The 23,779-nt window shown below is 42.8% G+C and overlaps 2 protein-coding genes across 5 annotated transcripts in view; one reads left to right on the forward strand and one right to left on the reverse strand.

Annotated features, from left to right (window-relative positions):
* Positions 1-1,049: 1,049 nt before the first annotated feature.
* Positions 1,050-9,434, forward strand: star2 (steroidogenic acute regulatory protein 2). 4 transcript variants are annotated; one of them, XM_037082157.1, is made up of 10 exons: positions 1,163-1,178; positions 1,316-1,357; positions 1,477-1,526; positions 4,110-4,247; positions 4,365-4,472; positions 4,565-4,704; positions 4,825-4,983; positions 6,693-6,877; positions 7,376-7,469; positions 9,014-9,434. In XM_037082157.1, the coding sequence occupies exons 4-10, from the start codon at positions 4,184-4,186 to the stop codon at positions 9,116-9,118; spliced, it is 855 nt and encodes a 284-aa protein (XP_036938052.1). In that variant the 5' UTR covers positions 1,163-1,178; positions 1,316-1,357; positions 1,477-1,526; positions 4,110-4,183; the 3' UTR covers positions 9,119-9,434. The 4 variants fall into 4 exon arrangements, with proteins under 4 accessions (XP_036938053.1, XP_036938052.1, XP_036938051.1 ...); XM_037082156.1 differs by lacking the exon at positions 1,163-1,178 and having other exon boundaries at positions 1,217-1,357; XM_037082158.1 differs by lacking the exons at positions 1,316-1,357; positions 1,477-1,526 and having other exon boundaries at positions 1,050-1,178.
* Positions 9,435-9,693: 259 nt separating this feature from the next.
* LOC119010189 (A disintegrin and metalloproteinase with thrombospondin motifs 14) overlaps positions 9,694-23,779 on the reverse strand; it is a 44,346-nt gene continuing 30,260 nt past the window's right edge. The window contains exons 8-22 of the mRNA XM_037082154.1: positions 22,193-22,336; positions 21,894-22,026; positions 20,879-20,992; positions 20,592-20,740; positions 19,112-19,284; positions 18,873-19,006; positions 17,348-17,471; positions 17,027-17,107; positions 16,167-16,330; positions 15,921-16,086; positions 14,885-15,017; positions 14,487-14,694; positions 14,076-14,205; positions 12,599-12,706; positions 9,694-12,495 (exon numbers count right to left, since the gene is read on the reverse strand). Coding sequence (XP_036938049.1) covers positions 11,924-12,495; positions 12,599-12,706; positions 14,076-14,205; positions 14,487-14,694; positions 14,885-15,017; positions 15,921-16,086; positions 16,167-16,330; positions 17,027-17,107; positions 17,348-17,471; positions 18,873-19,006; positions 19,112-19,284; positions 20,592-20,740; positions 20,879-20,992; positions 21,894-22,026; positions 22,193-22,336 — 2,533 coding nt within the window. The 3' untranslated portion in view covers positions 9,694-11,923. The remainder of the gene's footprint in view (positions 12,496-12,598; positions 12,707-14,075; positions 14,206-14,486; positions 14,695-14,884; positions 15,018-15,920; positions 16,087-16,166; positions 16,331-17,026; positions 17,108-17,347; positions 17,472-18,872; positions 19,007-19,111; positions 19,285-20,591; positions 20,741-20,878; positions 20,993-21,893; positions 22,027-22,192; positions 22,337-23,779) is intronic.

Raw genomic sequence — 23,779 nt, forward strand, 5'->3', positions numbered from 1 at the left:
TGAGCAAAAAGGTGAGTATGGAAGGCTAGTAATTAGGTAGAAAGTGTTTAAATATGTATAATGTAGAATTAAAGCACTCAACCGCATTTATATTTCCTTTTGAGGATTGAACATTTGGACTGATGCTTGCTGCTGTCTGCAAATCCCAGCTGATCCTTTCCTGGCTGTGGCTGGTCACTGCCCAGAGGAACATCTGACTGGACCCCCCGCAGAGAAAAACCTCTCTGGTGATGGCTCCAGTGTGCTCAGCCATGTCTGTTTTGACAGTTTGGCTCCCCTCCCGTGGCAGTAATAGGATGCCTGGCAGGCAGCACTCATTTTATGGTGTCACTTTTCTCTTTTCTTTTCTTTTTTAAATTGCACGTAGAGTTCCTTCTTCTGCACATATAGCACTAATTGCAATGGTAGTGTCCTGCTAGGCTTTGCTTCTCTGGATCAGTGATCCTACTGCTGGGCCATTAAAATGACATTTTCATTTTGTAAGTTTCTGTAAGTTTCTCTCTATGCTGAATCAGTCTTTTTTTTTTTGTTTTTTTTGGCCTTTTATTGGCAGAACAGCTGAAGATATGATAGGAAAGAGGTTGGGGGGGTACCTCACCACCACAAAATGAAATGGAAAAGAAAATGAAATCACTTTAAATATAAGAAATTGTGTTGTGCTGCCTGAAATGGAAAAAAAAAGAAGAAATCAAACACTGTAAATATTTTGTTTGTGTTGCCTATTTAAGTGTGAAGTGTTCAATAAATCGATTTAAAAAATATATATATTTTTTGTGCTCCCAGATATATTACTTTAGGAGCACATATGCTCGTTGGGAAAAAATAAACCTACTCAAACTGCAACCGCAGGTGCAGAATTGCGTATGGGCCGTATGGACGTGTCCATACGTACCAATCTCAAACGATGGCTGAATTGTCCACATCACCAAAAATGCTCCCCGTGCGGCTCACAAAGGGTTAAATCATTTCCCACTTCGGCACCGCCTCCCTAATACTTCTTTGAGACAGGTCAGCCTTTTGATTGGCTCAGCTCCCTGCAGGCTGTCCAAGTTGTTTCCCTTGCAGGCTTTGCCAGTGTTGACGAGAGGAGGTCCACACCATTCTCGTGCAACATGTGTCAGAAGATGTTGGGCAAAAGAAATGTCGAAGACATTAGAAGCTATTTCACCAAACGAAGTGTAAGTCACCTGAGGAAAATAGTCCCCCCTCACAGGCTACCGCTAATAGTGAATGGCTGAGTGAATACTTACTGATCTTCTTCGAGATCTGAGTCGTGCTGCGTCACTGCTCATAGCATCAATATTTTATTTATCAGGTGACAGGTTGGGGCTCATATAGGGAAGATTCAGGGCTACAGGTACAGTTGACATGGTGCTATAATAAATGTTTTACTGCATATGTTTGACTGCTTATGTACAGTCGGTAATGCATCGTACAAAGTTAACGTCAGGCTGGCTTCGTGTGTTATTTCATTAGGGTGCTGCAGCAGTCTTGCCTGGTTGTAGGCTTAGTTCGTGGAGATACAGGTGAGACCTCAACACAGGCTATAACACTGCAATGTAATTCAAATGTAAATTTGTTTTTACACAAAATATAAAATGTGTAATTATTAATTTTATTAATGTGTTGTTTCCTGCCTGCATATTTTTACATGCAGTCATAGAGAGTGGTTAATTATATAATGTGCTCTGTTTCTAAGGAAACTGGTGCAGCTGTAGACAGCTGCTGTTAATCTATGTATAAAGCAAAGTTTAATGCAGTGGTTTGCACTGCGACTGAAGTAAAGTTCAGACAAAGTTATTACACAGCCTCCTCGTCTGTCATTAGTGTCATTACACTGCTTAACAACGTATACAATTTTTCTCCCTTGGCGGTAGTGCATAGTGGTGGTGAGGGGTGACTGGCTATATCCCCAAAATTAAACCCACACCCTTGACTGCAACACATGTTGCTTGTTAACATGATGTCCTGGCTATGGATGAGGACAAGGGTATCTTGAAAATGAACAGACTTCTTAACAGATGTTAATTGGAAGGGCTTGCATATAAACTGCAGGCAAAATTGTATGCAAGGAACACAAGTTAAAAACTTAAAATATTGTTTGATCCAAAAAAGGACCCAAAAGCAAGACATACTGGTAGGCAGATAAAAAACAAAACAAAAAGCAAGCTTTCATATATAAGTGCAAAGCAAGCAAGCAACAGAAAGGCAGGCAAAGGAGAATCCAAGAAAAAGTAAAGAGCAACAGGAACTCCAAAAAACTGATGAAGGTGAAGGAAAATAAACTACAAAGGGGCTAATTAACTAATGAAACAAGGTTATACGAAGAATACAGAAGACAAATAAGACAAAGACAGGAAGTGAAAAGTAAAACATGACTCATAAGGATATAACCTACAAAATAAACCAGGGAATGACTAAACCAAAGAATTACCAATTTATGATTAAAATGTTTACTTTCATGAGGAATCAAATATGATAAAACAAAGGAGTTGAATATTAGTTAGCCCCAGAAGATTTTCAGCTTTAAATTGGGCCGCATCACTTTTTAAGTTTGGGAATGGCTGGCCTAGAGCTTAAATCAAATTCTGCACAATGAGCTCAAAGACATGTTAACTATGCGATGAAATGGAGTTGGAGCAGATAGATACATGCACGGACGAATGAGAGAAATATACAATTACTGTGTCTAGAGACCAAAAGTGACAAAAAACACGGTAGCCAGTAAAGCCAATAAAGGTGAATGAATTAAATTAAATGGGGTGTTTTGGCATCAAACTTCCCACCGACATTTTAGCCTTTATTCTGAAAGGGATTCTGGTCAGACATTCATGCATCACGGCTGACCAAACATTCCTGATTGGCCCTGGAGGGAGCAGGGAGAAGGATATTGCACCTTATAGAAGGGAAAGGGAATCTTTCCCATCACCACCTCATTATTCCCTCTCGTTATGATACATGTAGGCACAAGTGTAGAATGATCCAAGTCTGTAACATGTCTGACAGTTGATTAGCATTTGTCCTACATCTGCGGATCTGCAGAGATGTCTTTTGCTAGTGCGGAGCAACCGCATCCTTCAGATGTCGCCATGTCATAATGGGGGTAATTACTGTGGCTGATGTACGGGACCATATTTATGTTTTTTCTTTCTGTTCATTTATCCACATCCTAAGACACCAGTGTCTGAGCCAACCCTTGTAAGGCAGTGAGGAGTATTTGCATCTTTTCACATTAACCACAGCTGGTTATCAGTGCGACTCACAGTCGTCCTTACAGAGCGGCTCTAATCTTCGCCGCCTTTCAGGGTGACATGTCAGGGCTCTGTAGTTGTGGTCCATGGCAACTGGAGCAAAGAGCTTGAAGGAAAGACTGACATGCTGAATTTCACCCCCTAACAAGTTGTGACCGCTTTATTTTGGCCACTGTATGTGTTTGACAATAATGATCTCCTCTGCTTAGGAGGTTATTTTGCTTTGCTTTTATGGATCTGTGCACGTGATTTAGTTATTCATGCTCACATCATTCATTTGTGCAATATTTGTTGGTTATTTGGATGCACAGTAAGTAAAAAGAACATGGCCTCATTAAATCTTAAATGAAGAGGAGAAGTAATCAGCTGAGGTTTAGTTTAATTAAGTGAATGTGCCCTTTCTTTGTTGTTATTTGAACACAAATTCTTAAATCGTGTCCAAGGTGGACATGATTTAGTTGGCAGCATGCCACCACACATGTAATTCAATTTAGCCAGTGACAACTGAGTGACATCACTGGAGGGAATTAGTCAGATTGCACGCAGCCTCATCTGGAGCCACAAAAGGCTTCAAACTACTGTTTTTACACACACTACAGGATTCTCAGAGACCTGTAAACACACTTTAAAGAGTAAAACTTATGCAGTAAATTCTTGTTTCTTGTTCCACTTAGATTCTTGTTTCCCCAAATTCTTAAATGCAATCTCACTAATGCACTTCATTGTCAAATGTCTTGCAGTTAGATTTACTCTGTGTTACATCCGATGCCGCGTCTTAGTTGATACAACTCGCGTGTGGCCTTCAGGGCTGAATTTTAGAAGCGGTCCTATCTTCTTCTTCTGCCCTTATCTTGGCAGGGGTGTCCTTCACGGCCGTATAAAGACCAGAGACGCGCTCTGGTACTTTGCTGTCACTGCCAAAGACAGACAACATGCTGCCTGCTGTTGTAAAGCTCTGCTGTGGAATCTCCTACCCCCATCTGAGGAGCGTGGCAGGTAAAACGCTCTCGGTAAACTGAAGGAGGACGATTCTCTTTTCTATTTTCATGCAAACGCTTCAGTCCAGGTAAGAATACTGAGGTTTTTTTTTCTTCTCCCATGTCAATCACACAGGCCTTCAACGCACAGCCGTGGCAGTGATAGGCCAGGAGATAAATCACCTGCAGAGATGGGGACTGATCCAGCATCACATGAGAGCACACGCTGGATTAAAGTGTGATGGTAAAAAAGAAACATATTCTTTAGGTTTCGTGACTTCTTTAAAAAAAAGAAAATCATAGCTGTTGAAGATCACAAAGAAGAATCTTTTACAGAGGCCAAACGTGAAGACTTGAAGCATCCACCACCATCGAAGAAAGACCAGCTGTTCTTCGTACAACAGGGCCGAGAAGCGATGAGGGAGGCTCTCAGTATGTTAGAGGACGAGGAGGGATGGAAGGTTGAGGTCACAGAGGTAACATCTGCTCGATTTAATTGCCATCCACATTCTTGCTGATTAGACTGCATTTCGTCCTTAAGATCTGCCTATGTGACCATAATGATAATATACATCGTTTGTCGTGTGCCCACTCAGAGCGACGGGGACGTGATCTGTAGCAAAGTGCTGCCGGGGGCCAGGAAGGTCTTCAGGCTGGAGGCGGTCCTGGAGGCCAGCGTGGACGAGCTGTACGACATCCTGTTCGTCAGAGTGGAGCAGATGCACCAGTGGAACCCGAGCATACAGCACATCAAGGTGAGCTGCTGACCCTGTTTGTGACTCACATGAAACTGCTGATAATTGGACATGTTGCTGTGGCCACCGCAGCCACCTTTTTTTTTTTTTTTTAACAATGCTGTTTTTTTTCCCCAAAGCACTGTGGCTGTGCTTCATTACACTCAGATTGACACAGGGCACACACCCAATGACGCAAGTGCACAAAAGTAAGCTTGTCATTGAGTGAAGGCGGGTCGGACACTGTCACCACAAAAAGCCTCGAACAAAAGAGGGTGACCGAGGTGAGAAGGAGGGTGACATGGCGGGGAGGAAAGGAGGGAGGAAAGGCTTAAAGAGAGGGAGGAAGAAATGGAGTGTTGAAGAAGGAACAGTCATCTGAACAAAATGTTTTGTGAAATAGAAAACGGCTAATACTTATATTTTGAGTCATTTTTCCATTAAATTTTAGCAAATGTGTATTTCTAATCAATAAAAACTACAGTATATCATGATCCTTTGCCACAAAAAATAAATTAGTCATTGTATCAATTTACATACTTTTAGGTTTTTATTATCTTCAGATGTGTGATCTGGAGCTCTTCCTCTAGATGGAAGGCCCACTGAGAAAGTATCAAACCACCTGTCGAAAGGCCCCAGAATGCATGAAATGACATCTACTCAATTAAAAAATGCCCCACACACATTTTAAGTGCTTCCTGCACCCACGTGTGTCCACAACTGTGAAGCTATAACCAAGAAAAATACCAGACGTTAGAGATACGATACAAGGAAATGGAGATGTTTTCACTTTATATATTTTCAAACTGTATTGGATTAAAGGGACAGTTCAGCAAAAAAAGTCAAAAACACATATTTTTACTCTCTGCTCTAGTCTAATTAATCCATGTAGATTGTTTTGGTGTGAGTTGCACAGTTTTGGAGATAGCAGCCATAGAAATGATCTGACTTCTATCAGATAGCATAGACTTAGATTGTGCTTGGCTTGCAAAACGTCCCCCCTCCCCCCCAAAAAAACAAAAAAAAACCCCAACACAGCAGCAACAGCAATGTCTCTTTCCAGAAATCATGACCCTTACTGTTCGAAGTTTCATGTAGGAACTCATTTTTTTCGACTGATCAAAAACTGTCTCACCACGCAGAGGGAAGGGTGCGCCTTTTCGTTGATGAGATTCGAGCTAACTAAGCTAGCTAACCAAGCTAGCTAACGATACAGCCGAGTTGAGGAGGACGACATTAACATGCTAGGAACATTTTATTTCTCGCCAAACTACCGTCATTAGAAGCGTGCAATGCATCTACTTATGAACAAGAGGCTAGAGAGGTTCGCGCTTGTGACAGCGCCATGATGTTACTGAGCTATAATGTTAGCTAGCATCGTTAGCCGGCCTCTCGTTGGCAGGTGTGGCTCAGTCCAGGGACAAAAAGTTCCTACCTGAGACTGCTCACAACACAGTCTGCAGATTATCTTCAGAAACCTAGTCATGATTTCTTGAAAGAGACACTGCAGTCAAGTTTTGAGCACCACAAGCTGAGTGCCATCTAGTTCCATCATAACCAAGAGATTTTGGGGTGAACTGTACTTTTTTTTTTAACCTTCTGAAAGTCTAGCTGACTGCACATTTCTGTCAAGAGCCACGATTAACTGATTGAAACAGGATGAAAAATAATTGCATTTTAGGAATCCAAGTACAAACTGAATGTTGTACTCGTGTCTCTTGTTGTTTCAGGTTCTGAAGCAGATCGGATCCGAAACAATGGTCACTCATGAGGTTTCAGCCGAGACAGCAGGAAATCTGATTGGCCAGAGGGATTTCGTGAGCGTCAGACACAGTTGCAAACAAAAGTCCGGGGTTTATCTCGGAGGAGCGGCGATTCAGCTGGAGTCCTTCCCGCCTCAAACAGGCTTTGTGAGGTAGGATTGTATTCAGTCCAGCAGTAATTTTTGTGTCTTCATATATATTCACATGCATATTCATTTAACGCTCTCCCTGAGTACATTCTCAGTTGTCAAGGTGATAAGTTGTCAGAACAAAATGGAAAATAACCCCAACTCTACAGCCATGTATTCAGTGCAGTGTTTTGGTTTGTCATTTTAATTAATTCTGACAGTCTGTGATTATGTGCTCAGCAGCAACAGCTGATATCAGTGGCCTTGAACATCTGCAGTCACAAGTTGCTAGAAATAATAATGTTCCTGAGGATGCGAAGATGGAAAAATAACCATTATATTTAGAGTGCTGCTTCGCTGAGTAAATGTTAATTCCAGTAAGCAAGAATACAGCCATCCCAGCAGCTCTGTAAGGACGTATCACTGTGGAAACAGGTGAAATGTTATTGATGATGTGTTTTCATGTTTGTTTGTTTTTATGCTGTACTGTAATAAACCTGTCGTGTGTTTGTGTGCGGACAGAGCCGAGGACGGGCCGACCTGCATCATCATCCAGCCTCTGGAGGAGGACGCGGGAAAAAGCCGCTTCACATGGCTTCTCAATATGGACGTCAAGGTAAATCCATATGCAATGTGTTTTCCATCCCGTCATAGGATAATAGTAAAAGCATCTGCATGCTCCCTTTTATACAACACTCAAATTAATATGTCACAGAAGGGAGCGTGATGCAGATGCTTTTAGTATTACTGCACCCTTTTTTATCTGATGACCGTTCTCAGACTGGACATTTTCAGCTGTGTGCAACAGATAAACAACCCATGAACAAAAATAAAACCACACACAACTTGTATATTTCAGTAAAGCATGGTGCAAAAATGATGTGCAGGTGTCGGTAAGCATCCGAGGAATTGTTGCTTCGGCTCTGTGTCTGCTGCTTTAAAAATTCATACCTTCCCAGGATTAACAGCACAGAACCCAGCAGACACAATTGACAAGTGGTAGCTACAAATAAATAGCGTTCCCGGGCTGAGGTTGGCCGAGGGCTGCTGGTCTACGCTAGATAAACCTGCAGGTGTGTGGAGCCAGATAAATTGTTGCCATTGTTTTTTGCCAATTCAAGTGGCGGCGAGCAGCATTTTGCCATGTGGACAGAGCAAGACTGATTTTCTTGGCATGCAGTTTGGTAGTTTGTTCAACTTTCAGCCAATAATTGAAGCTCTCAGAGTTGTCACAGGATGACTAATGAGGTATTGTGACATCTTTGAAGCCTCAAACAGTTATTTAAAGAACACTCTGAACACTCACAGGCCATGAAAGGTTAATAGAACTGCTGGTCTGTTGTATCTATGAGCTTGTCAAATGTTGTTTGGGCAAAATCTTCATCTGACAAGTAAGTCAACTGTTGGATAAATCTAGTAAGAAGTACAGCATTTCTCTATGAAATGTTGTAGAGAAGTAGCACAACAAACACAGCATATATTGTGTAGTTTTTTGTATTTTTTTCCCCACTGCTATGACGACTACTGCTGCTGCTTCATTGTCAAATCTGACAAGCTGATCTTATTTAAAAAATTATAAAAATTAAATTGACTAATAATTGTAACGTGGTTAAAGCTTCTCAGCTTGTACAGCCTAAATTTAAAAGACAACTATGCTTGGTAATTCTGAAGCTCTACCGTGCTCGACTGTTGTCGAGCATCAAAGTTCATTCTTGACCTTCAAAAGTGTAGTTTAACAAAAATCCATTATTTTACGGAATGAGTAAAATAATGGATTTTTGTTAAACTACACTTTTGCCGAAACACTTCTCTGCCTCTGAATGAAAACACGTGCTGCATGCTGTAGTTTTGAATAATTAAAAACCGATGACATCATAGTGATTTTCAAGGCTTCAAGTCTTTTGACAGAAATCCTTATGGGAAATGTAGGATCCAGCTCTTTTGAGACTTTTAGGCCATAAAATCAGGATATCTCTGCTTCTACAGCTTCGATTTTGACCATTTGCCTTTTAATCTGTTCTTTTCTGAGTTCCGTAACTTTACAGACGTTTAATGCAGAATCCATAGGTTACTCCTTTAACTCAAACTCTTCCTGATTACCAGGACTGACAGTAACCAAAATACAACAAGGTAATCAGTTGTTGTTGTTGTTGTTTTCAGGGCTGGCTGCCAAGGTCCATTGTCAATCAGGCTTTACCCCGAGCACAGCTGGATTTCACCAGACACCTCCGCAGACGTCTCACCGCAAGCGCCACCCTGGGTTGATTGAGCCCTTAGAGGCACCCACATCCCGGCAGCACCCTGTCATCGCTCCCTGGGGAGAGACTGAGAGAAGGAGTCACGGTGACAGACTGGCTGCTCGAAACGTACGCTGCCCTTTCAGCGAGAGCAGAAACGCTGACTGGAGGAGGTGTCATCAGCCCAGTGCCAGCCTGGCAGACGGAAGTTGGCTTATAATAGGAATGTAATATCAACGTGTGTCACTCAAACCTCATTAAGATTTCCTGAGCAGGAGTCATCGCTTGTCTGTCGATACACGATTGCGTATGACCAAAAATTAATAAACAGCTTGTTAAAGTCGCCTGATTCTTTTTTCATCTCTCACATTGTAATTATAATACTTTGAATTCTTCATAAGTAGTAGCAACACTTCATAACTGACTGCATTTCCCTTCGAATGGAAGCTTTTCCAAACAAAGACTTTAGGACACTTGATTACAGCAGCTTTAACAAATCCCACACATGCCAGCCTCTCAATAGAAGAAAGATAAAGCTCAGATCCAAATGAACAAAAGCAGACGAAGTCTAGAGACAGAAGTGGAAAAAAACAAAAAACTCAGTTCTTTCAAATGTGTTTTACTTTGTTCTCCATACCACTTAAAAATTCAATAAATATTAACATTTAAAGCTTTCATTCACGTACGTATATACAAGAACTATACAATAAAACATAATGATGTTATGAACTGCAATGCAGGAATGGTGTGACAGCATGACCAACCACAGTCTGTAGACTTAACAGCATCGCCTGTATTTTCCAATTGCAACATACTTGACGTTCTAACTCCTGGTTGTTAATTTCTTTCTCATAACTTGAAATTTACACTATATACATTATTATCTGAAAAATATATCAGTTACAAAAAAAATAACATATTTGAGTTTTTTTTCTTCAATCTTTTTGTTTTTAAAGCATACGTGACTGACTTTCCACAAAGGCAAGACAGAGGGAGTGCTACAGTGGGGTTGGCTTTACAACAGTCGTGATTTCTTTTCTTCTTCTGTTTGTTTTTGTTTTTGTTTTGTTTTTTCACCAGTGAGGATGATCACAAGTATGTTGGGTTGGGGAACAAGAAAAAAAAAAAAGAAAAGAGCACCGGGGACAGAGAAGCCGAGAAGCTCCCTGCCAGGAGTGATGGCTGTGGAGTCTGGAGTGTGCCACTGGAATAACTGTAGACTTCTAATCAATTACCTACATAAATTAACCTTAATTAATCACATTGGCTTTTAAATGACTAATAATAAAATCCCAACTTTTACATTTTTTTTTGCTGAGAATTATGCGATCTGATTGATATCAGTTTTGATGCGTTGACGATATAAAAAGATGGATGGCAGCTGCCCAAAAGTAAGGCCAAAAGATATTGATTGCCCCCTGGTGGCTGGCTGCAGTACCGGACCCGGCTCCATCCCTGTTATCAGAGGAGACAAGGGTCACACTAAAGACTCAAAATACAATAAAAGTCAATTAAAAAAAAAGTCAATTAAGTTTGTCCCATTTTGCCATCTTATATAGTTGTTAAGATGCTGATGTGTTTCAAAGAGTTAATTTTTCTGAAAAGTTTGGTTGCAATTAGTCATTTGATGCCGAAAAAAAAGGGGGTCAAACCTCATGATTGACAGCTGCGACCTGTTCGCAAATGAGCCGGGCAGTGACGACACTGTGATGAAAGATGGCGGCGCCCATAAACGTGACATTTTCATCCTTAGCGCTCTCATGCCTGTATTCTAAACGTGGCGCTGGTGTTACAATGTGATTAGCTTAGCTTAGCATAAAGACAGGATGCAGTGGGAAACGTCGCCTGGCTCCAATACAAGAGAAATTGATAAGTCTATCAACACCTCTAAATACTGCAAAGAAAAAGTTTAGCAGGCTAACAGCTTGGCTAAAATGAGAGAAAAAAATAAATACTTTTCAAATGATTAGCTTAGCTTGGTATTAAAGGTGACACTGCAGGGAGAAACACAGCCGGGCTCTGTTAACACTTCTGAATACTGAAAAAAAAAAATACTGGTGTAGCTATTTTTTGATTTACTTTTTCTGTCCTGTAACCAAACGAAAAACTTGTTGCCTACTACTAGGCACATGGTTTCTGGTGTTTATGCTAAGCTAAGAGCCTGTTGGCTGGCTCTGGCTCCATAGTTGATGTACAGATATGAGAGTGGCATCAAACTAACTTTTTGCTATTCTATATTATATTCTATTAAATTGACTTTGTTATTCTGCATCATTAAAATGTCTTATTAATGCACTGGCAGAGTCTATAACTATTCTGGTGGCACGCTCTAGTTTCCATAGCTGACACGTGCACCTCTAAAGCCATGGCCTTTGACCTCTCCTCACATGTTCACAATACAAGTTCAATAGTAGTTCTAATGCACTTGAAAAAAACAGGCTTACACAACTGTACACAGATAAAAACATGAATGTAGCAATGCAGTCATCACATTTTGAACACGTCTTGTAGTCGTTTTTTTTTTTTTTTTTAGTTTACAGCACCTGACAACTTTTTTTTTTTTCTTCCGTTTTGTACTCGAAGCACAGAGGGCAGAGCGACGCTGCACACAGATCACTCCGGAGTTTTGATGAGGTAACCATCTCTGGTCTGGTCTAAGTTCACTGGCATGGAAAAAAAAAAAAAAAAACCTTTGTAAAAAAAAAAAAGAAAAAAAAAAAGAAAGAAAAACATCTGCAGCAAGACTGCAAGTCTTTTATCAGATGCTGCAAAAAGGTGAGCTGATGGATGAGACCGTCTCACTGAGCAGCACGTTCACAACATCGCTCACTGTTCATTTTGGAGCTGACAGGGTTCTGTGACTCGAGTCCCTCTCGGATCCTAAATCGTCCCTTCTTGACCTGGCAGCGACTTGGCCTAAAGTGCTGTTTGGACTGTGCTCTTTAGAGGCACCTCCACTGGAGTCTGCTGTGGGCTGTGGTGGCCCTGGAGGTAGAAGAGGCCCCGGGTCTGAGTCTCCCTTCCCAGCTGTGAGGAAGGAGTCGCTGGTGGGACCCTGGGGTGGAGCAGCACCCGTTGATGGCGAGGCTTCAGCAGCAGCAGCGGCGGCCATGGTTGGCACTGGGGCAGTGGAGCGCAGCCGTCTGCCGATGGCTTTAGTGGTTTGCTGCGGGCTCTGGGTCGTAGTGGGTAGATGAGGCGTGGCTGATGCAGGGTGAGAAGGAGCGGAGGGGTTGGGTTCAACAGAGGCCACCGGGGTGCTCTGGAGGTCAGGATCATGTATGCCAAGGCTTTCCTTCTTGTTGCAGGACTCGCAGCAAAGCTTATTATATCCAGGGATGGAACAGTAACGGGCAAGGACCTCCATTTGACAGAAAATCGATTTATCCCCCAGACACGGTTCATCTGTTGATAACGGGCGGGAGAACATCAATAAGTGCAAGATTAAAAAAAAAAAAAAAACACCTCTGTGGATGACTGATGTCTGAAACAGAACATATTGACCTACTTGAAGAGATTTTGTGAACTGGGTTTTCAGCAGCCCTCTGGTGTATGGCTTCATCTTTTATGGTGGAGTTGTCCATCGTTTCGACGTTGAGAGAAGACACAGGCTGTCCTGGAGGGGAAAGACAGAATTTAGGCTGAAAAACAGACATTAAACAGCAGCCACAACACCCCCAGAAAAGCTCTTGACAACCTCTCGCTTCTGTTAAGAAAAACAGAGCCGAGTTGCTCGAAACCTGTAATAAAGCTTGGTGTTATTTACAGAAACGCGGGGCACAACCTGGACTGCTTCATCTAGTCTCTGACAGGAAGAAAAAGTCCAGACAGTGTTTTCTCACGGCCTGTGAAGGGAGACGGACAAAAATAGGAGGCTTTCCCCTCTTTGAAGAGGCAGCAAGAATAGAAAAAGCTGCAAGAGGGAATCAGAGCACAGATGTTTATGACACAGAGGCTGAAATATCTTTTGAGTTCAGACAGTGTCCTTTAGTTATTTAGAGGAGCCTAGATTAAAAGTCATATGGATAAGATTTTTAAATGAATGAAGGTTGCTTCTTACATAAACATTATTATGATTCTTAATCGATCTTAGGATATTTTTCGAGATTATTATTAGCCAATAGCATCACGCCGTCGATATCAGGCAGTATCTGTGTTTCGTCAGCGGTCAGCAGTCTTGGTTGTTGCGAGTTTGTGGAAAAAAGTCTTACTGACATCGCCTGCGAGTTGGCTTTTGCTCAGTAACATTAGCAAGGTTAGCTAGCGGTAGCAGCATCAGCTAGACTGGCAGCCACTCGAAGGGGCAGATGGCTCGAACAACAGGGCTGTTGTGACATGAAAGCAATGGTAGTAAGGGAATGGGTTGCTACATTTAATGGCTGAATGTTATCAACAACACTTTCTAAGGGTTTGACCCAACCAGTGTCGCCGATGTGGGAATAGTTCAAAGACCACAGACAGTTTTGGTGAGAGAGGAAAAGTTCAGTGAAAGAGTTTTAAAAGTAAGATTATCCAACACTCTTCCTGATGAAAAACATCTCCAGTTTGGCTCAGTCGCACCTGTTCTTTTCACACAAGAGATGTAAGCAAGTTAATTCTTTTCACCATGGACGAGACTGATTTAATTAGCATTTCCAGCAGCAGGAAATGTAACACTCTGTTCAGTTTACCGAGGCAATTATCATGCAAGAAAACATCAAATGAGGTCAGTTTGATCTGGCTGTGGTACAACTTCTGACTTTGAAACATTATGTACCATGTGAGGTATCTTTTATGCCGCTTCTTATAGCTGGAGACGAATTAGAGTAATTAGCAGGGTGCAGGTGACATCGACCGCCCACATGTTCTGCAGAAGAAAACAGGACGTTTGTGCCAGTTCTTTACAGTCAGTCTTAATGCATCATTGAAGAGAGGCAGGGAACGAATCTGTTAAGATGTTGAATACTGTGGACATTGTTCCCTTGTTCCATGAAGGTGGATCTCACCTGGACATGGACTCAGTTTGCAGATGAGGACTGTCTCCGGTTTCTCGCCCTCGCATTCTCCGATGGTGTTGTCGCTGGCTTTGCAGACCACCTGTCTTTGCTGAATCCCTTCATCGCAGGTCACCGAACACTGAAATAGACAGAAACGCACACGTTAACGTTGCAGGAAACACAATTACTTATTTATTAATGAGGTCACAGCTCTTTACATTTAACAGGTCATTTGTATTTGAGAATGGCGCATCGACGGGATATGTCAACGTTGACAGTAATTGATGATTTAAGTATTTTCCCCAACTAAAACTCTTACATATGGCCCCTTTAATCTTGGTTGCTTAAATCTCCACTCAGTACACGAGTTTGTTATGACTTAAGAACAGCAGGTGCAGATGGCCCCTCCTCCTCGCTCACCTGAGACCACGCCCCTGTCCTCCACTGGGCAGGGCACACGGTGTGGTTACAGGCTCGCCTCATTTCAGGCCGATCCTCTGTGCAGTGTTTGCTGTGTACGGGCCTGTTGGTGCCGTTGTGGAGCGCCTGCATGCACTGCACCACTCTGCTCTGGTAGCCGAGTTTTCCGCAAGTCTTACTGCAGGGACTCCACTCTTCCACCGCCCACCTGTCAGCAGGTCGAAAAGGTTTTCTTGTCAAACGCAAATCACATTTTTTTTTTCCTCCACTGGTGCATACAATGACTCTAAAATGTCATGTCATTTGAGGGTGGGCATATGGAGGCAAAGCTATGAGCACCACTTTTATCACTGCAGAAATATAAAAGTACAGCTGTACCACAGTTTGAGTTCACTTACGTGGGCTGGCTGCACTCTTGAACATTGCAGCGTTTCCGGATGGGTTTGGGCTTCTTGCTGGTTTCGCAAAAGTTACGATGGACCAAACGGCTGTCGCTCTTCCTCCTGCATCCATACTTTGTGTACTGTATGCCTGAGGGATGGCAGAAAGTTCACATGATTAATCTTGCCTCAGTGTTACACAGCCATATAGCATAGAAAACATACACCAATGTATTTAACATTAAATTGAATCACCAGGGTCATCTTTATTTTGTTACTGACTCATTGATTAGTAAACAAAATGTGACCCAAAGGCAGAAAGTGACTTTAATTTGGTTGATTTTAAAGTAGTTTTGTCTGATCAACACTGAAAATAAAGATTTCCACCAACATAAAACAGAGAACAGAAGCAAATCTTCAAACCGAAAAAAAATAAAATAAATAAATATAAAAATAAAAATAATGATTTGGGACTTGGTTGCAGCATCTAACAACAACTAAAGTAGATTGGGGCTTTTTTTAAAAATGCATCAAAAAACCAAATGAAAACCAGAACGGCACCCAGTAGAGTAAATATTTCTGCCAAAGTCCAACACTCCCCTTTACTGGTGCCAAATTGTACTCACTCATAGATACCAGACCCCACAAATTTCAGAAGCCCAAGGATCCAAAATAAGTTTGAAAAGACATTATTTAAACCCTCTTTAAAGTCAAAATTATCATTGTAGCAGATAAGCAAAAAAAACATTAGCAGGCGCCTCATCTGAAGTAGGTTCACAATCTCAACTGGGTGTGGAACCATTTTATTTTTCTCTTTCAGTTGTTTCTTTGTGTTTCAAAACAAGTTCACTTGAACTGTTCGGCAGAACGCTGCAACGCTGTTTTGCTGCAAAGCTCTGGAAATGTTTTGCAGACTACAAAACTGGAACACTCTCCATCCCTCTTTCCGTGGGGGTGAGTAGATAATAACCGAATTGTCATTTCCTGTGCGAGATTACCCTTTAACTGACTTGCAGCTTAAACTGCTCATTTATCTAAAAATACACTCACTGACCTCCCCCACAAGGTTTGGAGCACTGAGACCAGCTCTTCAGCGCCCACTCGTAGGTGTCAAGTTCCGCCAGAAGGACATTGTTGTTGGTGATCAGTGGTAGAAGGTCCTCGTGTATGATATACTTGTACGTCAAGCTGATCTTTGCGTCCTCTTCCATGGGAATGACCTGCGACGAAGGTGAGGAAAAGTTTGTTGGACAGTGAAACTCAGGAAAGCGTACGAGATGAACCATGCATTCCCACTCACCAGCACGACAATGCCTTCATGCAGAGGACCGCTTGTTTTCAGCGTCTCCTTCTCAGCATCTATCGAATACTCCCACTGTAGCCCATTTTCGATGAAGGTCTTTGATTCGGCATCTTCACTCTTTGCATTCAGTATGAAGTTTCCAGTAACTTGATTCTTCACAGCTGTCGGTGAAAAAAAAAGGGAAAAAAAAAGACATTTCTTTGAGCAAGTGTGGTGGGAAAGAATGTCATTCATTCATTAAAAAAATAAATAAAAAAATCTCGAAACTTAGAAACCTCCCCGCTGCCAAACAGCGCTGAGATTTTCCTTTAAAGGCTGAGAGAGAGAGAGTGAGAGAGAGAGAGAGAGAGTGAGAGAGAGAGAGAGAGAGAGAGAGCGTGTCAGTACGTATTTTGAGATGTTTGGTGCTGTGGTAAGCCAACAGTCATTTCTCCAAGTTGTGTGTCATCTCTTCTTCCCATGAGCTAATAAAAGCCAGAGAGGGAAAGGGGGTGGGGGATACCGCTGGGCTGAGGGCCACACCTGATGACATTTCAGAGCGCCGGTCGCATTACTTCTTATTACTTCTGACGCGTCGCATCGAAGGATAAGGCCTTCGTCAACCCACACCCAATCAGCGACAAGTGGCTCAAATGGAAAAGTAATTAGCGCGCCAGTGTTGCTCAAGTGAAAAACAAATAGTCCCTTTCACTTCAGCACAACAGCAACAGCACCTGTTGTGTGACTCATCGGCGGCGCTGCAGAGATAATAAGGTCAATTTAAACCTCAGTTTAAATCCGAAGTCAAGTTACTTAGTTAGTCAAGTTGTGATTGTGTATTTTTCCATCGGGGGGGGGGGTGGATGTGAGACACTCACCAATTATATGAGGGGAAGTCTCGTTCTCCTCGATAACGATGTGACGGGCTCCTATTGGGATGTCGAACATTTTCAACAGTCCTGACAAGAGAGAGAGACGGAGGAGAAATGAAGGCCTTGAACAGCAGGAAATGTATTCCCATCTGTGATAGCCGCTAATCATGTTCTAACACTGTAACAGAAAATTTGGTCCAAGAGAAGATTGGGTCAAACAGATGATTGGGAACATGTGGTTAAGGTCTCTGCAATCATGAGCGTTACATAATAACTCATGTGAAGCAGAGCTGCTGAGCTCACTGCTGGCCTGCAGTCGATATTTACCGTTCTTTTTTGGGGTCTTGGTGAGCGTCAGCTTCACGGTGCGACAGTGAGAGTTGTCCCCCTCACACACTCCACACTTGTCCTCCTGCTTGTAGGAGCCGACCTCCTTGTCGCAGCCGACGTGCTGCGAGGGGGGAAGAGCAGAGACGAGTCAGTCAAATCAGCTTGACTTCTACACAGACTGAGATGACTCCGCTGGGAAAATGATGCCATCAGAACACACCGCAGGCGAACTGGCTCTCAGCCTGATGATGGCGCATGGTGGAAACACACCCGCACAAAAAACCCCCCAAAAAAAACCAAACAAAAAAAAAATGGGAGGGCAGCCAAAACACTGAACAGCTGGTCTGCAACAATAAAAAGCTTCAATGTTATGTCCGAGGTGAGCACTGAGATGAAATAATGTCTGTGCGTGTTTGTGTTGAGCAGAGATGAGATTTATTTACAGATTGCTCATCAAATATCTGCATAGCTCCATCCAAGGACGCCTTTTACACCATCAAAACACACTCTAACAAAGGTTAAAGGAGGAGCCGGTATCGGTTCTGAGAGGACTGCTGAAAGCCCGACTGCAGGTGGAACATGCCTACTACAAAATGATGGGCACTCTGCAGGTGTTCAAAATTATATGGGCTGTTGAGGAGGTTTTGTGCTCTGTGGGGGAAGATGGGAATCTGGATGTACATGTCTGAAACTCTCTCTGTGTTGTTGGTGGTGATCGTGTTGTTGTTGTTGTTGTTGATGATGATGATGTCATTGTCACACTGAGGCAAGTGAAAGAGTGAACTTGTTTGACTCCTGAAGTGGCTCAATAAAGGGACTTTTAAAACCAACGAAGGTTAAAGGACTGCTGGAGTGATGAGAGCTGACGCGATGACATGCCACTTGACAGGATATGATATAAAATCTGCGGTGAGATATTTTAAAATTCAACTCAAAATGTCTTTTTTGCGTGTTATGACGTCACTTGGACCTTTGACCTTCACCGTGCAGAGTGATAAATGTGCAGAGATTGACGCCATGAGGCTGTTTTTCACATCAAACTTAGATTGACTATGTCCATTTTGCACGCCTAATGTCTACGTTACATTTACATGAAACCCTCCGTTTTGTACTTGCACGTTGCATTTTTTTTTTTTGCACCATTCTGTGCAGTTTATTTGTGTCCTGCTGCTGCGAGTGTTCCCCTCAGGATTAAAGTGTGTATTGGTGCAATGACACTGTGCAAATTGTCCTACCATTGGTCCTTTCTGTAATATAAATGAAAGGTGTATAGAGTGTACATAATCTTATCATCATCATCACTTAATGCTATGACTATTTTTGATATGAATCCTTATTTGTGCCTGCCCAATGTATATCTATCCGGTTAATAAAATATGTTTTTTTCTCTTTTAGCACGTGCAGGTTTAAAAGAAAACACACACACATCAAAGTACAACATGATCAAATGTTTGCCCAATTTACTTAATTAGAAATAAGCAACGATATGTTGGTGTTGCACGTAGTTTTAGCAGAGACGTACCAGACACTCTCCTCGAGCGCACACGCTGAAGGGCTCAGAGTAGCTGCAGCGGGTCCCATCATGCATCACTTGGTTCATGAACACCACCTCTCCTGTTTCCTTTGACTTGCAGCTCAGCTCGCACTTACGACCCTCTGCAAAACGCAAAAAACACACACGCACGCCTTGTATCATCAGGATCTGACAAACAGATCGGCCTCCTGCAAATATCATCTTCCCACTTTCTTGTACAGTCTTACCATCTGGGTGCTCGTACGGCAGCCAGGTGTGCTTGATGTTTTTGTGGTATTTGTTGCTCCTCTGGACGCACTGCTGAGCACGGAAGTCCTCGTACGGGCCAGCGCACTCCTCCGTGTTGCACATCTGGTAGTCAAAAGTGGAACCGGGGCAGTCTCGGCCCCCGTAGGCAGGCCTGACACATGACAAAAACAACAAAAATGATGCCTTACAAGACAATCATGATATTTCCAGAGATCCAAAGGAAACAAGATCCTTCCTCGTTCAAAGTATTGATCAAAAATTGATAATAACCTTTTGAGTACAGTACGATTTTGTAGTATGTACTACAAACTAATAACATCTGGTTCACTCTTTTTAAATGTCATACTTGTTTGTCATTTTCTGAGATTATTTTTCTTCCAGCAACGAGCAACTCGTCCACCCACCCAGCTTTGTGCTACGCTTCATGGGAGAGTGGTGTGCTGTCGATGGACAAAATGAATTTATGATTTTTTTTACACTGGCCAAAATAAATTATTTCTGAAGTGCAACTCTTCTACCACAATGCGGTGCACGAAAGAAAGCGGAGGAGCTGCTCTAAGCCGGACGAATTAAAACAAATTGCAGTGAAACAGCTCCAATAGAAAGATAATAACAAAAAGTATCAAGCCTGATGTCTAATTGTGGAGTTTAATTCATCAACTGTCTTCAGTTATTTACGTATTGACTTTTTTATATGCTTTCTTTATTTTTCTACGCTGACGACACTACGCAAAGCCCCGAACCCCCATTGCTGACATTGATGTAAATATACCTGCTGCCTTCCTTCTTGTTCAGCAAAACGTCCCCAAACTCAACCCGTAAAAAAAAAAAAAAGAAAAAAAAAGGGTGTGATGTCATGGAGCCCATATGTGTGATAAATAAATATTGAAGAAAGCAATCGCAAGCTGTGAACGGCGTATGGGCGAGCGAGGCTTTTGTTTCAGTTTGTTCTGAGGTAGTGTTGGTGATCCGGACGTTTCCCAAACACAGCGCATCAGTGTTTCTGTTGGTGAGCTGTGCACATCTGCAGGGTCAGTGTTTATACCGAAACAGGAAATACGTGCCTAACGTGACCGAGTCTGAAGAAAAGTCAGAGTGTCTGCTGAGAGGCCTCTTCAACAACCCGGAGCCTGCTGATCACAGCAGACTGAGGAAGCCAAACCAAATTACAGCAACTCTGTTTTGTCATTTCTCATCATTAACATTGAAAAATCGACCATTTGTGCCTGAATACTCACAATACACATATAATGCTCCATTGTATCATGTTTGGGTAACACAGTAGCTCCGACTTTAAAGCCGAGGTTTCGCCGGACTTAATCAAAACCATCGCCGGCCCTGCCCTCCAACTCTGCACTCACACTTTTTTACGGCACGTCATCGTCATCACTGAATGAACACACAGAACAAATTAACCGTCTGGCAGCGGAGAGGTTTCCTCGCCGCCGCAGCACTCACGGGGGGTTGTTGCACTGCCTGTTGCGGGAGCGGACCCCACCGCCGCACGTTCTGGAGCAGGTGCCGAACTTCGACCAGGAGCCCCAACTCCCGTCGTGCCCCTGAGGCTGCTGGCTGGATCTCCAGATGCAGTGGCCCTTGAAGCACCACTAAAATCATGACAGAGACAGGAAGAGGCCCAGACAAAAGACAGTGACATTTGAAAACATGATTTTCTCTTGCTTCCTATCATCAGAAAGCTCCACTTTACTACACAAAAGTACATTAAACTTCAAGATGTTTCCTACCTTTCCGGGTGCGCACTCCGTCCCATCCACCGGTGGACCTTTTTTGGTCTTGCAAAAGTACTGGTTGTCGGGGTGGCTGCACCACAGTTGCTTGCACGGATCATAGGTCCGAAACTAGATCGGGAAACGGCAATTAGGAAAACGAAGATAGGTAAACCAATGCCTTTATTTACATATACATATTCTGTATTCCTACTGCATCATTGCATCATCGCTTATATTTGTTATTTCATGTAACGCATTTTAGGGGCAACATGTAAGATACGGCCATAATTCAAAAAATATAGGGGGAATCGATCACAGGAGTAGCTACCAACTGCTGCTCACTGCTGCACTCTTAGTCAGTTAGCTGAGTTAGCTGCAGAGCTAGCGTCTGGACACAAGACTGGGAGGACACAGCCTCTGACCGCCAGAGGTCAGTCTGACATACGAGGGATACAGTAGAGATGAAGTTTATAGCAATTCTGACTAGGACAAAAAGACTGGACTGGAGCGATATATGACGCAGCAGAGGAGCGAGTTTTAATTAACTTCCGTAAAGTTTGAATGAAGTTAAGTGTTAAAGTAGAAAAACTTTAAGTCAGACGGTATTCGGCTGTATTTTCTGGTTAATAAGGAGAAAAGGTACAATGGTATTTTACATCTCGAATTTTTCTTTGTTCATTTTGTTTAAGCGTCAGACTAATAAAAGCAACAGGAGCTCTACGTAGCAGACTCGTGACCTGCGAACACCTTCCCAGCTGAAACTACATGGGAACTATTAGACCTGCTAATTGGTATTCAGAGACGGGTCAGGCCAGATTACACTAATTACACTTTACATTCACTCATTGATTTTTTTTGCCCCTGTCCTTTAGTTTGAATTTGTTTTCCGGCCACATCTTAGACATTGCACCTCTGACAGCTTTTCCAGTCACATAAGAAACTATCAAGGAGACCACGGTATTACTGCTGACCCAAAGGAATCAATAAATCAGTCAGTACTTTGGCAATTAAATGGTGCAAGGGGACTTACAGCGGTGCACATTTTATATCCAACACCGAAATCAAAGCGGCACTGCTCGTCCATTGAATAATTTATCCCGGGGAGCTCAGGAAGCTTGGGCCACTTGTGCTCAAAGGGATCATCCAGCAGGCAGTCATAGGAGCTGAGAATAAGACGAGAATAATTTAGTCGTACATGTGAAGATCCGGACAACAGACACAACAGGGGAGAAAAAGAGAGATCAATAACGTATTATTGAGCTGCTCCACACATAAGCCGGGCAGCATCAAACCAGTGCGAGCTGATGACCTGAGATAAACACAACATACTGGATGTATCGATTGAGCTCCTGCTTGCTGCAGCGTGACCAGTGATAGCGATGGAAAGCTGCCTGGACGAGGGGCGCCATGATGCTGCCCATACTGGTCTCATCCGCGCAGCGATTCCCCTGGCCGTCGTGCTCCATGCCGAGCCTAAATAAGCGGTTTGCAAAAAAAAGTGGTTTACTGGACAGGAAATGCACAACATGGAAGAAAATGATGACCAGCAGAGTCACAACAGTTTACCCTGTCCTAGTCCTTGTTAAATAAAGCAACATTATTTGGAAATTGGAATTTTGTGCGATTTGCAAAGACATTCGAAAAGACATTTTCTGGTATTCCTGCCCACTTCATCCAATGAGGACGGAGAGCTCCATAAAGAGGCGGTCCTGAGGTAGTCGGCTAAAATTACACTGATACTCACAGCAGCTGTAATTATCGACAGACATCCGTTGCTGTATGTTGGATTTTGTCACATTTAGACAGAACCAGAGAAGCCGTTATGTCTCCTTTTTCCAGACTTTGTACTATGCTAAGCTAGCTGGCAGCTAGTCTCAGCACCTTAACTGGCCCATCTTTACTAAATCTCTGTGAGTGATTTTTACCAAAGAGCTGCAGTATTCTTTTAAACCTCACCCCTCAGACTGGAACAAGACAATCCAGTGGCGAGATATTAAAATAGACAGCAGTGGAACATGACAGCGATGAGACTGTGGGTGGATGCGTGTGTTTTCTTTTGAATGCTAACAAAACAAATGTAACTTATGAATAGTAAACCCCAGGCACGCCTTTCAGAGAGGTGGATGAAACGAAATGTCACTGAGTTGGAGAGACAAGTGGAACAAGAGAAGGAGGATGAGGAGGGAGGGGGAAAGATTTTGGTGTTCTAAGGAGCTTCATTTGCCATTTCTTTGTCCTGAAATAAAAAAGAAAATGTTGTCCAAAAGGGGGGATTAGGATGTGATACGCGCTCTCTATTAGCGCTGAGGCTTCACCCGCTGACAGCTCCGTCGCCGGAAACCACTCCAAACACAAAGGGTTTTTTCTATTCACATTCAGGCCGAGCTTGTATCACCGCATCTCATCAGGCACGGGCGAAGCCTCACGAGAGCTTTCGTTCGAATCCATTACGGCGGTAGGCAGGTACTTGAATTTTTGGAATATTGAAAAGAGAAACCCGCATGGGCACATTTCAGCTGTTCACAGAGACTGATTAAATGGAATATAGCCAATGGAAGAAGAGATGAGGCAGGACTTCGGCCCCTCTGTGGTGCCGCTGACGTCTTTCTTTTCTTTGCAGTGACAGTGAACCGACATGTTGTCTGGAGGGGGATGAGGAGATCTGGCAACGCGCTCCAACGGTCTCCCAGTGGGATCTGACAAGACGAGAAGTTTCTAGTTTGTTCTAAAGAGCAGTTCCAGCATGTTACAGTGGTATTATGCGATGGTTCGGAAATGAATCACTGGGATGCAACCTGCCACTTGACAACCCGGTCCATCGTAAGATGTAATTACTATGAAACACTTCCGCGGAGCCTTGAGCCTGTTAAAACTAAATGTCAGGCCAAACATTTTTCTGCTTAACATCCATTTTGT

Source organism: Acanthopagrus latus, chromosome 20 (genome assembly GCF_904848185.1).
Source record: "Acanthopagrus latus isolate v.2019 chromosome 20, fAcaLat1.1, whole genome shotgun sequence".
NCBI classification, from domain to species: Eukaryota; Metazoa; Chordata; class Actinopteri; order Spariformes; family Sparidae; genus Acanthopagrus; species Acanthopagrus latus.